The 15,894-nt window shown below is 47.8% G+C and overlaps 1 protein-coding gene across 2 annotated transcripts in view; it reads right to left on the bottom strand.

The window, feature by feature from the left end:
- Window positions 1-11,856, bottom strand: part of DIPK1A (divergent protein kinase domain 1A) — a 56,558-nt gene extending 44,702 nt beyond the window's left edge. For both annotated transcript variants that reach the window (XM_034780296.1, XM_034780295.1), the window contains exon 1: window positions 11,590-11,856. Coding sequence is in view for 1 of the 2 variants with exons in the window: in XM_034780295.1 (XP_034636186.1) it covers window positions 11,590-11,643 (54 nt within the window). In the remaining variant the exon portion in view is untranslated. The remainder of the gene's footprint in view (window positions 1-11,589) is intronic.
- Window positions 11,857-15,894: the final 4,038 nt, after the last annotated feature.

The raw sequence follows: 15,894 nt of genomic DNA, 5'->3' as shown, positions 1-15,894 counted from the left end.
ATGCACCACTTGACTTTAGCTAGAGATGTTTGTGTGCAGACCTGAGTCAGGTAAGGGACAACATTCAAGTTATTCCTCAAGATAACAATGCAGTGAAGACAAGCCCCTTGTTTTGTTTTTAAAAAAGAACTCAGCAATATTAACGTAAGTCAACTAGATATCTACATACAATTGAAATGTAATGTGTACTGATGTCAAAAGGACTAATCAGCTGAGTAACTGCTCACCAGTGTAAAGCTATCTATACACTGTGAGCTCCTCAAGGGTACAGTCCAGGGCAATTCTGTTTAGTACCTGGGATCTGGGTTCTACAGAATACACAATAACAATAGTACATATCAGCCTAAGACTGGATTTCAGTTACTCCCTTTAACACTATTGCCCAAGTTGGCCAGAAAAAAAAAACAAACAAACAAACAAAAAAATCCAACTTATTTCTAAGTGCCGCCACCACCTCCAAACACACACATACCACAACACAAAAAGCCTGGTTAGTAGGAGCTGTTCAGCATGAACTTTGGACTTAACTCCACTCTCACTTTAGTTTTGCATCAAAGGGGTAGCTGTATTAATCTGGATCTGTAAAAGCAGCAAAGAGTCCTGTGGCACCTTATAGACTAAAACTACAAAAGCAGTTTCTCCTCCCTTGAGGTTCACACCTCAACTGCTAGAAGAGGGCCTCATCCTCCCTGATTGAACTAACCTCGTTATCTCTAGCCTGACTCACTCTTGCTTGCATAGTTATACCTGCCTCTGGAAATTTCCACTACATGCATCTGAAGAAGTGGGTATTCACCCACAAAAGCTCATGCTCCTATATGTGTGTTAGTCTATAAGGTGTGTGACAGGGTCAGGCCAGATGGCTACAGGAGAGTGATTTTTTTTTTTTTTTTAAAGCACTTTTTTTCCCCTACGGTCTCTTGAGCATCAATTGCTTCCAGAGGAAGCTGAAATTCCCCTTTAGCCAGACTATTTCCTCTCAAAATCTTCAGCCCTCTTACTCAGTTCACTGCAGTGTGTGTGTGTGTATATATAGCAGCTGTTTTTAATGCCTTCCTTCCCCAAGTGGAAAACTGTTCAGCTTTTACCCATGTATAACAGTAAAACTTGTAAAAGGTATCATAAGAACATTTCCATCATTATCAAGGCCGGCACCATCTTCAGATCTGAAGCTGGTGCTCTCTACATTAATGAGCCCACTATTTGAACCCTTGGCCTTCTGCTCCCTATTACATTTATCAGTTAAGGTTGCCGTCCTCATGGGTATCACCTTGGCTAGAAGGGTAGCAGTAGTACTTGGGGACCTTCATGGCAGATCCACCTTATCCCATCTCACAAAGATCAGTGTGACAGGGTCAGGCCAGAGGGCTACAGAAGAGTGATCCTATTGGGACACAAATCAGATATTAGGAAGGCAATATACAAAAACCTGTAGGAGAACACTTCAACCTCCCTGGACACACAATAGCAGATTTAAAGGTAGCCATCCTGCAGCAAAAAAACTTCAGGACCAGACTTCAAAGAGAAACTGCTGAGCTTCAGTTCATCTGCAAATTTGACACCATCAGCTCAGGATTAAACAAAGGCTGTGAATGGCTTCTCCCACCCACTGCTAAAGGATTTCCCCCCAGCCTAAGGGGGGGGGGGTGTCCACAGGACCTGGAGACCAAAAAATTACAGGGGACAACTAATAAAAGAACAGGGACAGGAGTGAGGTCAAAGGATCAAACGAAGCGAACCAGACGGGGACACCAAGCGGAGAACCCCAGACAGCGCCCACTGCTCCTCGAAGGCATCAAGGGAGCCAGTGGACACCACCCAGAGAAACTCTGCCTGGATACGTGAACGAACGGAGGACCGGAAATAGGCCCCACAGTCACAGGAGACTCCATCGGCCAACCTCCTCACTCTGGTTTTAAAGATAGCCAGTTTCGCTAGAGCCAGGAGGAGGTTGACCAGGAGGTCCCGTGACTTTGTCGGGCGACGGATTACAGGAGAGTGATGGAAGGCAGATGCATTAGCCCCAGATTAAGTAGGTCCCTCTTCCCTGGGTAAGGTAACAGGCAAGGTTCCAGAACAATCAGGAACTTTCAGGAAACAATTAAGGCAGACAGGCTGATCAGAACACCTGCAGCCAATCAAGAAGCTACTAGAATCAATTAAGGCAGACTAATCAGGGCACCTGGGTTTAAAAAAAGGAGCTCACTTCAGTTTGTGCATGAGTGTGAGGAGCTGGCAGCAAGAGGCGCAAGAAGCTGAGAGTGAGAGGGTGAGGGTGTGCTACTGGAGGACTGAGGAGTACAAGCGTTATCAGACACCAGGAGGAAGGTCCTGTGGTGAGAATAAGGAAGGTGTTTGGAGGAGGTCATGGGGAAGTAGCCCAGGGAGTTGTAGCTGTCATGCAGCTGTTACAGGAGGCACTATAGACCGCTGCAATCCACAGGGTCCTGGGCTGGAACCTGGAGTAGAGGGCGGACCTGGGTTCCCCCCAAACCTCCCAACTCCTGATCAGACACAGGAGGAGTTGACCCGGACTGTGGGTTCCACCAGAGGGGAAGATCTCTGAGGCGAGCAAATCTGCCAATAAGTGTAGGACCCACCAAGGTAGGGGAGGAACTTTGTCACAGGTGCCACAGGACTCTTTGCTGCTTTTAGTTTTGCAGTTCATCTTTAACTTAGTCCTTTAGACATTTTTCATTTTTGGAAGACTGATTTTAAACAGACTGAATGTCCTCCATGGCAGGGCATTTGTATGAAACAGCTGTTCACACAACTCTGGGATCAATATGGCTTGCAAACTTTGTTTTGGACAAGCAACTTTAGGCAGGATGCCAGAGTAATTTACAGCAATTAAACAAAAGAGGTGATGGATTCTCTTGGGAAGGACTGCAGTTGCAGAGCAGTAAGTCTGCAGATAACAGGATGCTGGGGGCAGTGTTTGGCTGGAAAGAAAGGTACTCTGTTGTTCTGCTACAGGAAGACCCTTTCTTTCCTTGGATTTTTTTTAAGAGTGAATCTTTTGCTGCTTTGCAATTAATTTAGTTACCCTGCTCTTGATGTAATCTTCTATAATACCTACAGGAAAAAGTGGTTAAGAATGATTTCATCAGATCCTTAGAACCTAAGGCAATCCTAAAAACTGCCTTCTTGCAGCCAGTTACAGGTTTCTTCACGGCAAAACTCCCCTTGACAGAGAAGTTCTATTTTGTGTTTCTGAATTATATTTGACAATTCTTGCAAGGCATATTTAATATGTTTTCCTCAGTATTTTTCCACGCAAACTGTGGAAGTAAGATTGGCACAACTGACCAGAAATTACAACAAGTGAAAGCTAATGCAAATATTGTGAAGAAAACCTCTTTGCCTTACTTTTCTAAATAAAACTTATCCTGGTAAACAGCTACAGGATTTTCTCTTTTGTTTTGTTTGCTTAAAGGTTTTAACATAATGGCTGATCAACTGTAGAACAGAAACAGAACTAAGCCAGAACATACTTTTAGAAAAATCTGGTAGTGACTGAAGGGAAAAAGAAGAATGTAGGTTTTATGGAAAATATGTTTAATATAGTCACTGTGTAGATGATTATTCGTACAGAGATTTCATATGGACATATGGCAATATTCTAGAAAACTATGAACAATCATTACATGATTAGGACTCTGGGAGGGCAAGAATTTTGAGATGAGCCAGAAAGGAAGAAAATAATTCAGAGCCAGCAAATACTGTTTCTTTCCTCCACCCTACATTCTCATCAATCCTCTTGGTCTTGTACATGAGCCAGGGAACACAGGCATGAAGGAAGAAGCGTGACATACCTAAAAAGGCATATACACAGTCAAACATCTTCCCATCACTTTTATATTCTACTAAAATGTGTGCTGCATGGTAATTACACTGTCATCCAGGGCTGCTGCTTCCATTTAGGGGTTCCCTATGGTGCCAGGATTTGGGGGGGGGGGTGGCATTTTGCTGCCCTTGGCAGCAATTTGGCAGCAGGGGGTCCTTCCGCACTCCGGGTCTTCGACGGCAATTCTGTGGCGGATCTTTCACCCGCTCCGGGACCCACCGCCGAAGTGCCCCGAAGACCAGGAGCGCAGAAGGACACCCCCCCGCCACAGAATTGCCGACGACAACTGGGAGCGGGGAAGGACCCCCACCTACGGCACTCCTTCTGTCATCCCCTGGGATGCAGATCTGGTAAAAGCACTTCTGGCAAAATTCAACGCTGGATGCATTCCAGAGGAGGGGCGGGGGGGGGGAGAAAAGAGGGATCTCTCAGTGGTTTGAGCATTGGCCTGCTAAACCCAGGGCTGTAAATTCAATCCTTGAGGGGGCCATTTAGGGATAAGGGCAAAAATCTGTCTGGGGATTGGCCCTGCTTTGAGCAGGGAGTTGGACTAGATGACCTCCTGAGGTCCCTTCCAACCCTGATATTCTATTACATGGGTAACAGCAACCTGAAAGATATCAGGAAGACTTATTAGCCAGTTTTTCTGTAACTACTTTATATTCTTCTGCTATAAGAAGGTTTTAAGTAACATGTATCCCTTTGGTTAATTCTATAAAGGGTTTTACCACTGTATTATATAATTGTGTTTAAATAAACTACATAGAACAGGTCCCAGTTCTGAAGTGCAGGTTCCAGGTAATGTTTACTATGCTTCCAGTTCATTAATATTGTCATTTGACCACATTATGACTTTTCTTTTGTTATCTGCTCACTTCTATTTTAAATGATTTATAAAGACAGTATTTTTCAGCCACATTGGTGTGAACACAACATTTGGGGTTTGTGGATAATGGAGAGCTTCAGTTGACAAGGCATGGATGCATTCACATTTTCTCTAAAAATGGTGAACGTACATTATGATTGTCTTGAACTATTTATATTTTGAATAATCACCAATTTGAGGAACAAGTGAGAGATGGACATTGTACTACAGTAAAAAAGAGAAAAAAGAATGTTCTCTCATAAGTAAAGATGGAAAATAAATAAACGATTAAAAACTGAAGGAAATCAGATGACAGTAATTTTCTGCTACCAGTGACTTTTCTGATTGCTTGCACTTGAGATCTTTAAAGACAACATGCAAAATTTTGCCTCACTATTATTTAAGGCAGTAGGACTGCACATGATATGACTGAAAAATTCAGCACAGTATCTCTTGGTAGCTCAAATTTCCAATCATGAAAAGCTCTGCTCTACACTACTATTGCTATACATGAACCTGCTAGTTTGACAATCTCTTCAGCCTCACAATACAGTTATTCTAGTTAAAAGATTTGCAGGTAAACTGGCTACTCTTAGGAACAACCTAGATCAACATTCCCCCAAATTTTTGAAAACTAAGACCCCTTCTCTTCAAAATAAAGGGAATCAGACACACCCATGTGTGTTTTGAGCAGTGAAATAGTTAAGTGTTAACATTTAAAATTATTTACTGAGTTAGCATCCAGTGAAGTGAACGGGGCACTTCATACCTCAGAGCCATTGTTTCAGACTTCCTTCAGACTCAGGCAGACATTGCTTCATCAGATATACACTTTGTGTAACACACAGGTCAAGTTTTTCTTTACAACCATAACAAGTAGAGAATTGGTTTCTTTAAAAGGGTAGGAGACTTGAAATCTGAGGCTCTAAAAAACAGATCTGTCAGTGCCATTCTGGCTAGTTATTTGTGCCTCCCCAGGGGAGATATACCCACACATCGGGATATACTGCTTTTGACTGTTAGTAAGGAGGATAACAAAAAAATTAGCAGTGAGACAGATTCTCTTCTGAAGCCACGTTTCAAAAGGGGAGCATCAAACAAGACAGTTCTGGGTCCCAGATTCTGAGGGCTGGTCTGTACTGTCCCAACACCAGTGTAAATTACTGCAGCCCAGGACTGCTCTATATTCCCTAAAAGAATAAATGCTAGTGGAGAAGCACTATAGAGAAACACTTGATTCCCCCAGTATCTATGCTAAGCAGGGGTGGCGAGTTGTATGGGCCTGTGGTGCCTGGGCTCCAGCAAATTCACAGCCCACGTGGCCTGGGCTCCACCAGTGTTTGGGGCCCGATCTCTCCCCCGGCCCCGCCTGCCGCCCCCGCACATAGGGTGACCAGATAGCAAGTGTAAAAAATCAGGACAGGGATGGGGGGGTAATAGGTGCCTATATAAGAAAAAGCCCCCAAAATCGGGACTGTCCCTATAAAAGCGGGACATCTGGTCACCCTACCCGCACACCTCCCCCCAGAGCATCCCCCAACCCCGCCCGCCCCCCTCCCCCAAACATCCCTGCCTGCCCTGGGCAGCAGGCAGCTGCCCCCTGCAGCTCTGTGCTGTGCTTCCTCACGGCTACAAGGGAGCGGTAATGAGGGCAGCCTGAGGCAGCTGTTGTGCCTGCAGAGGGAGGAGGGGAGGAGGCACATGGCAACACCCCCCCCCCCAGGCAAGCGACTCCAAGTCAACTCTGAGGAGGAGGGGGGCTTATCCTGGCAGGACCTCCTGAGCAGCAGCCTGGGGGGGGGGTGCTTGCGTGAGTGTCAAGGAGGGCCCCTCTCTCCCCCCCAAAGCTCACTGCTGCTGGCAGAGAGGGGGTTGGGGAGGGTGGGGGGAGTCCTCTCTGGCCCCCAGCCCTGGGGCAGCCTGCCTACTGCACCCCAAACGCCTCATCCCTGGCCCAGCCCCATGCCCTGCACCCCCTCCCATACCACACCCTCTGTCCCAGCCTAGACCCCGTACCCAACCCCCCCCAGAACCTACACCCAGCACCCCAAACCTCTTCCCAAATCCCTGTCCCAGCCCAAAGCTTGCATCCAAACCCCACACCCCCTCCTACACTCCAACCCCCTGCCGCAGCCCAGAGCCTACACCCTGCACCCAAACTCCATCTCAGAGCCCGCACCCCTCCCGCACCCAAACTCCCTCCCAGAGCCTTAGGCGGGAGTGGGGGAAGGCTTGGACCCATTCTGAGCACAACCAAAAGTTATACAAACCTGCCGCCCCTGATGCCAGGGTTGGGAGGGGCCTTCTGATGACTTTACAGCAGCCAAGAGATCAACCCACTCCATCCTCCTTGGCCAGGGTATTATCAATCAGCCAGCTATGGCCAGATTTCAGCCCCTTTGTACAGCCTGAGGTGCACAACATGGCCAGACAGACATTAGGCCAAATTTTCTACTCTTATCTGGTTTACACATTAAACAAGAATGAAGTGTTTAGATTTGCATCCTCATTTTTACCAACCTTTGGGGGCCCAAACTTGCTACAGGAGCTAGATGTTAATCAATTAAATGTTTTTTTTTTTTTTTTTTTTTTTTTTTTTTTTTAAGAAGGTGGTACAAGAACCAATGAAGTTGGGAACCACTGAACTAGACAATAGCTTTCTCTCTTTACAATAATATTCTCTTTCTCACCTGCACTGCTGTGTAGTATTGCTATGTGTTTATAGTCTTCCAATCTCCATCCCAGACATAACTACATTTCAATAATGGATTAAATGAACCCTTTATATAAAGTCTGGTGAGCCCTTTGGGATTTTTAGAAGGAAGAGGTATATAATGTGGGACCACCACCACCACATAACAACAAATAAAGCCAACATAGTGACAGCCTCCTGCCAATTCTACACATGCATCGAGTGGCAGAAGGCACATATCATAACATAGCAAAATAAATTCACACTCAAAGGCCATCTCATTAGCCCTCTCAAAGCAGAGCCATAAAACAGTTTTTCAGAGGCATCAGTCTAAAGTTACAATGGCTACTACTTTTCCTTCTTTCCCCAATAGATAGAATAGGAAACTAAAAGAAAAAAAAAAATGTTCCAGGGATCCCAAGGAGAATTGCTATCAATGTTCTGACTCATGTTTTCTGTATATTTCAAAATTATGTCTCTGCAAAAAGTGGTTTCAAAAGCCAACGTTTTCCCATCCCAAGTCCAGTGAGGGGTGAGTGGAGGTAAAGCAGAGATTTGATGGTGGTTAGATTGAGTTATATTAGGGTAGAGGAGGCAACTAGTTTGGAGGGTCCTAGCTAGGAAACCTGTACAAGTGTCATTTTATTTTTAAATAAATTTACAGCATGTACTTCAACAGATAAGTATCAGAGGGGTAGCCGTGTTAGTCTGAATCTGTAAAAAGCAACNAGCTTATGCTCCCAGTACTTCTGTTAGTCTCAAAGGTGCCACAGGACCCTCTGTTGCTTCAACAGATAAGTTCTTTATAAGCAGGTAACTAAATAAATAGTTTAAGGATAACCATTCCCATTTCAAATGCAAATGTTATTGACAATATTGCATACCAAACAACAGCATCATTAGAGAAGTCAATACTATCCCCTCCACTCCGAATACCCCCTATAAAGGTCTAGTGTGACATTATTGACATAATCTAACTAGTATAGATGACTGTTGTGACCACTGTTATATATTTGCAGCAAATATTGTATAAAGGTTGTCAGGTAAGGGGTCTATGGAGAGGTTATGGTTTGCTGGTTATGATATGCTGTCTATATGTGTGTATTCATGAACTTATGAATATTGGTTCTATACTGTCTGTATTTCAAACTTATGCTATGCTTCTGGGTGACACCCCAGACAACTTGGTGTCAGCTCTGCCTAGCCTGCTTGATGGCCCATTAAGGACCATCAGCTATACAACTGACCCATTGAGAAAAGGCAGACACACATTGTGACTCAACAAGGTATGCAGGGACATGCCTATGGACAGAACTCTGAGGTTTTTCCATGCCATGCTATTGACAGCTTGTCTTTGGGACAAAGAAAGCAGAGACCACATGGCAAGAGACTATAAAAAGCTGCTGCAGCTCCTCCATCTTGTCTTCAATCCTGCTTCTTACCTCTGAAGGAACTTTGCTACAAATGGAAGCTCTACACAAAAGACTGATGACCTATCCCAGCTGGGGATATATTCCAGAGACTTGATTTGAACCTGAAAGCTTATTCCATCATTGCTACAAGCCTGAACCAAGAACTTTGGTTTAATGGAATCAATTACATATAGTAATGTCAATCATCTATATCTTTTTCCTTTTATGAATAAACCTTTAGACTTTAGATTCTAAAGGATTGGCAACAGCATGATTTGTGGGCAAGATCTGATTTGTATATTGACCTGGGTCTGGGGCTTGGTCCTTTGGGATCGGGAGAACCTTTTTTCTTTTACTGGGGCATTGGTTTTCATAACCATTTATCCCCATAACGAGTAGCACTGGTGGTGATACTGGGAAACTGGAGGGTCTAAGGGAATTGCTTGTGTGACTTGTGGTTAGCCAGTGGGGTAAAACCAAAGTCCTCTCTGTCCAGCTGCTTTGGTTTGCTTTACTTTAGAGGTGAAAAACTCCCAGCCTTGGGCTGTAACTGCCCTGCTTTAAGCAATTTGTCCTGAATTGGCACTCTCGATTGGGCCTCACCAAAACCAGCATTGTTACACCCCTCCACTCCTAATACCCCCTATAAAGGTCTCTAGAGAAAGGCAATCTAAATGACTAGAGATATGGAAATACTTTAATACTAAAGTGATGAAGAAGATAGTTTAGGATTACTAGGTTTAAGAATGAGGGGACGTAGTAATTGAATAATAGTACAGAGAAGATTAATCAAGTGCTCTATTTACCCTCTCTCAAAACAGAAAAAGCAATGGACACCCACTGAAATGAAAACGCAAATATGAAGCAGATAAAAGGAATTCCCTCCCCATATGCCTGAAGACATTCCTAGACTGAGCTCATAGTTAGTCTGTGGATTTCAATATGAGACTCCATATCACAAAGTATTCTTAAGGCAAAGAGCATTTTCTACTAAAAGATCTTGAGTTACTTTACAAAGATTATTATTATCCTAATATTAAAGATGGGGGAAGTGTATGCACAGACAATTTATGTAATATATATTCATAGCATACATTTATGCTGCCTACACTACATACGGCGGTACACACACACAAAGACATGCATGTGCACACAGGCAGCGTGAAGCATCTGTTGTATATACAAGATACAGTTCTTCCCAACAACAAAATACAGATCCCTTTCAAATGGTTTGCTTTTAGGGCAGATATGTCAAAAATGAACTGTCTTGCTGCCCATATAAAGAATTACATTTAGTCTAAACGGTTATTGAATCCTGTCATTTTCTTCTCAATGGAATGGATGCCTGTAGAGTTCAAAATATATATAACATGAATACAGCGGTGGCACAAAGCCACTGGTAATATGACGGGTGCAGCTAGCCATTTGAACGGCCGTTTGGAACTTGTTACACACATTAGTCCACATGCCAGCCTCTTTCTCTGGTTTCTAATAATCCCTGTAAACATAAGAATGGCCATACTGGGTCAGACCAAAGGTCCATCTAGCGCAGCATCCGGTCTACCAACAGTGGCCAATGCCAGGTGCCCCAGAGGGAGTGAACCTAATAGGGAATGATCAAGTGATCTCTCTCCTGCCAGCCATCTCCACTCTCTGACAAACAGAGGCTAGGGACACCTGGCTAATAGCCATTAATGGACTTAACCTCCATGAATTTATCCAGTTCTCTTTTAAACCCTGTTATAGTCCTAGCCTTCACAACCTCCTCAGGCAAGGAGTTCCATAAGTTGACTGTGCGCTGTGTGAAAAACAACCTTTTACTTGTTTTAAACCTGCTGCCCATTAATTTCATTTGGTGGCCCCTAATTCTTATATTATGGGAACAAGTAAATAACTTTTCCTTATTTACTTTCTCCACATCACTCATGATTTTATATACCTCTATCATATCCCCCCTTAGTCTCCTCTTTTCCAAGCTAAGAAGTCTTAGCCTCTTTAATCTCTCCTTATATGGGACCCATTCCAAACCCCTAATCATTTTAATTGCCCTTCTCTGAACCTTCTGTCAGAGATGACTTTACACACTACATGAACATCAACACTGCAGCGCTAAAGAGAGTTGGTTAAGGTGGTTGATAGAGTTGATAAGAGACCTATGACAGTATGTTAGGAGGCCTGATGAAGAACCAGTGAGACCAGCCATCAACATACACTATCCTCAAAAGTAAATACAGAGAGAGAGCGAGAGGGCGCACATGGTGTGGCATTATACACCGGCATTAACCCGTGACAGGCACATGACACTAGTGCTGACACTTCAGCTTAGCGGCTGGCGTTTTAGGGTCCCGTTTTAGATCTTACTAATGAAGTCTCGCCGCAAGTGCCCCTGCGACACTACCGGTCTCACAGCCCCGCGATGTCTAACCTGCCAAGCGGCCGAGGCTGCTCCGCATCCCACTGCTGGAAGCTGCCCAAGCCCCGCGGCCAGCTGGCGCGCGCACAGCTGAAGGAGTGAGGGCAGCGGGCTGGTGCCGCCCCGCTCAGCCTGACACGCGGAGATAGCTGCGCCCACACCTCTGTGCCGCGCACAGACGGCAATGCCAGAGGGGCCGCGACAGCAGCGCCCCTGCACCCACCAGAGCTTCGGGGGGCTTGGCACGTCCCTCCCCCTAGCCTGGTCCAGGTGCCCGCCCCGTACATCGCGCCCTGCCTCGCCCCACAGGCCGGCCCCGGCCCCGACCCAGCGCCGGGGGGCGGCACGCTGCCGGCCTACCTGAGCGTAGTAGCGTTTCCTGAGCCAGGCCCCCGGGAAGAGCCGCCTCGCCATGGCAATGGCACATCCCCGCAGCGGGCTGCGCTCAGAGGCGGAGCGGAGGTAGCGCTTCCCCGCCCGGCCCCCTCCGCTCGCACCGCGGCGCCGGGAGAACGGGCTGGGGCGGGGGCCGCTGCGGCCCGCGGGGCAGGAGAAGCAGGTAGCGGCTCCGTCCTCGCTGCCCAGCTGCCACTCAGCGCTGACGGCGGCAACGGCAGCAACTGGCAGGGCAGCGCGGAGTCTTAAAGGGCGGCCGGCCAGTGTCTCTGCCGACACAGACCGCCCGCGCCGCCTCCTCAGCTTAAAGGGGAAGTTGGCCGTCACAGCGCTGAGGGGCCGGGATTGCTCCCCACCTCCGCCGCAACAGCCTAGGGCTGAGCACCCTCCCAGTACGTGGGGCAGCGACTGCAATGGTGGGTGGGACACCCCCTCAGTCACCAGCCCAGATCCACGTCCCCCCCCCCAGACCCTGGTCCAATGCTGTGGCGCTAGGGTGCCCCTCTCCGTAGTTCTAGGCCTTTGGGGGGAAGTAGCACCCACATCTGGAGTTAAGATGCTGGGCAGTGGGCACCCTCCCAGAGTGGTTAATTTCCTCCTAATCTCTCCTTTCGCTTCCCTCCACCCACGTGGTCAGACAGAAGCAGCAGGTCTAGTCCCATCTAGTGCTGGTCAAATAAGGAAGGAAGTTATTACTAGTATCAGATTGGTCAAAGATATTCACAAAATAATATCACAGTAGTACAGAGGCATTTGAATAATGAAAATCTTTATTGATAGTTGATGGGGAAGCACTCAAATACATTATTCATGCTGATTATTCTACCAACTCTATTCCTAGCTGCCTCTCTATGGGATTTCTAATACATCTGTCCCAGTAGTACCTAGGCAGTCATGTTCAAATTTTCTGCTGCACTGCAAACTGGGCCTTGGCCTCACCATCCATAAATTCTGAGTATCTTGCAGGCCAGCTCTGGCAACAGCTCTCTAGTGGGTCACCTCCCATATTCAATATAACTACAGCACCCTCATGTAGGGTTACTAACTTGGTATTATTTAAAAACCAGACACTCTAGCAGAAGTGCTAGAACCTCCCCTACCCCGCCTCTTCCCCCACACACCCCTGCCCTGCTCCCATCCACGCTTCTTTCCCCCTCCCCAAGTTCCTTGCTGCTTTTCCCCCTCCCACCCGGCTCAGGAGGGACTCATCTGCGGAGCTGGGGCTGGGAGCTGCAGCCACCTGATGAAGGCAGGAGGTGGCTCTGGCTGAGTAGGGGCTGGAGTGGGTGATGACCCGGCACCTCCCCTGCTCGCCGTAACCAGACAGTGTCCAGTCACATCTACTGACCAGACACCCGGTCAGGTCCCTTTTCAGCCAGACTTTCCGGTCAAAAAAAACAGACATCTGGCCACCCTACCCTCATGGCCAAGATGGAGTCTGCTCTACAGGGCAGCTCTGGCCAAGAAAAGGCACATGCAGGAATACAGTAGAGAATCTCCCTTCCACCCCGGGAGCACCTGTTCCTACCCCCCCTGACTAAATACATATGCACACTGGATTAGTACAATGAATACAGGCAAAGGAAATATTTATTGACAGTGGGATGAATGGAGGAAAACAGAGGGAAGAGAGAGGGGGAGCAGTAAAGCAGAGTTACAGACAATACAAGGACCCATGGGCCCAACGTTACCCTCATAAAAGGATAGACACTGAGCAATGCATCTAGATTCAGACCTCAGGAATCCTTGGCAGAGTTCTAGTCCAGCAGTGACTCTTGGGTGCTCCTGATTGTCTTTGGCACCAGTAAACTTTTCCCAACAAACCTTTCCAGTGCCCTCTTCTGCCACTCTCTGCACACCCACACAGTGCAACAAACTCACTTAACTAGCTACAACCTCCCTCCTTAGTTCCCAGTGCAAAGTCACAAGCCCCAGTCCTCACAGACCAGTATAGTTCTGGGCGATGGCAATACTGGGTCTGGCTTCAGTTTGTCCTTCTCAGGTGATTCCTTCCTGGCACAGCGCTCTTCTTGCCTCCCATCCTGGGATGTTCCTGGCTGGCACTCTGTCCTTCCTGGCATTTTGGCTGGTTCTCGGCTGCTTTGCTATGTAAAGGTCACACTCACACCTGTAACTCTTCCTCTCTCTCTCTCTCAACCCCCTCCCCGATGGAACAACCAGCACCTCCTCTGCTTTAAGATGAGGTTTTAAAGGGGACATGCTCTCTAAACCCCAAGGGGTTACACTCTCCCCACTACCCAAAAAAATAGTCTTTGCTGTCCCCAGCAAGGTGGGGATCCACAGCCTAGAATTGCCCAACAGGAGACTCGGAGCCCCCCATTGGTCAAGACTAAGAGCATCCCCAGTGTCCAACCCACAGGCCCCCAGGGATTTCCCATGAAGCAACTCTCCCCCCACAGAACCCCAGAGATCTGTAGGTCACTAGGTTCCCCCAAACGATCATATGTCAGCAGATGCCTGAGCCTAAATCCCCTTGACAGTCTATGGGATTTGGATTCCTAAGAGCCTAAATCCCTTTTGAAAAATGAGACCTCGGCCCCTACATCAGTTAGACATTGCAGCGCTGAGCACATCAAAGCCAAAATACCTTTAAAAATCTGGGGCTTTGAGATCTATGGAGGAAAAGCTTTCTACATATACCAAGTATACAGGGCCACTCTAACCACTAGCCGAACTAGGCGGCCACCTAGGGCACCAAGATTTAGGGGCGCCAAAAAGCGGTGCCCCAAAAAATTTTTTTACACTATTGCTCCCGGCGGGGGGATGGGCCGCTCGCAGCCACGTTAGCACCTACCTCTGCGGGCGATCCTCTGCAACCGCGGGCCCCGCCGCCTCCCTCCGCCGCTCCCCACATCGCTGCCCGCCCGCGCCCCCCCTGCCAGCCCGGAGCCACCTCCTCCCTGAGCCGCCGCATCACCCCCTAGCCCGCTTCCTCCGGCTCTGGCAGTCCCAGACCCCCTGCCACAGCAGCGGCTGCTGCCCAAGGGCTGCCAGCTGCAGATCGGAGCAGGTGACATCAGCCCCCTTGTAGCTGGCCCTATTGACAGCAATGCAGTGGCGGGGGAGGGGAAGGAAGAGGAGATCGTGGCTACCAGTCCATCTGCGGGGGTGGATCATGGCCCGGCCAGAGGATACAGGGTTAAAGAGCTGCAAAAGTGTAACCATCCTCAGCACATGCCACCTTCCAAGGCTTCATCCACATCCATCCCTGCAGCCCTGTGGAGCTGATTAATAGACCCCCATTTTGGGGGAAACTGAGGCAGAGAACAGGCTGTGACTTGCCCAAGGTCACCCGGGGAGTCATTGTCGGAGTCCTGCTTTGAACACAGGAGGTTGAGGCTCCTAGTTCTGCGCTGGCTCAGACCATTAGACCAGAGGCCTTCAAGCCCCGAGCTCTGCACCTGCCCACACAAGGTATTAATCTGGGATTCAGGGGCAGCACACTGCAAGTTTTCAGTGAAGAAACACAGCCATCTCGAGCCCTTATGGCTACAAGGAAAATCTTCCAAAGGTGATGGGCGGCTAGCCGACACAGTTCTGTCTGCCTGAGTCTGCAGCCAGCCTGGGACAACAGCTCTAGGAAATACGGCAGTAACTGTTAAGTCTAATTACAACACCATCAGAGCCAGATTTTCATGTAACATGGGTGACCAGTTGCATGGTGCACAACCGCTGCAAGTGTGCAAGCAACTCAGCTTAAGTGCAGCTGAACCCTGGGCAGGCTGCAGCACCCAAGAGACTTTTGTTCTCCCACTGAATGACAGCAGATGCACCAGTAACTTTACTAAGTAGAAGTTTAGTGACCACATTAGGACCATATCCTGCCCACTCCCAGCATTGGGTCAACTGCCCCTCATCATTCTCCTGATTGCTTGTATTGTTATTGATGGGAGATCTGCTGTGGATTGAGGGGTGTATATGGGCCTGCCTTTGGAGGCTCAGTCCTGGCCCAGCATTTGAAATAAATTGCCTGACTTTCAGAAGTACTGAGAACCCTGGAGTTCCCACAGACATCGGGTGAACCACAGGTGCTCAGCATCTCTGAAAATCAGGCCCAGAATGACACTGACTCCTCTGCCCTGGGCCAGAGCTCTCTGAGTAAGGAGCTTCAGCAGCGATTGGCGTGGGGCAAAGTAAAGCAACCAGGACGGTCATGACGGAGGCTGGAACTCTGTCCTTGCCTCACACCTGTGGGGAAGACAGGCCTTCAGACACCCCCTCCCACCTGCATTGCACTTTCCAGCCCAG

Source organism: Trachemys scripta, chromosome 8, assembly GCF_013100865.1.
Source record: "Trachemys scripta elegans isolate TJP31775 chromosome 8, CAS_Tse_1.0, whole genome shotgun sequence".
Classification (NCBI taxonomy): Eukaryota; Metazoa; Chordata; order Testudines; family Emydidae; genus Trachemys; species Trachemys scripta.
This window is presented reverse-complemented; position numbering and strand designations above follow the sequence as displayed.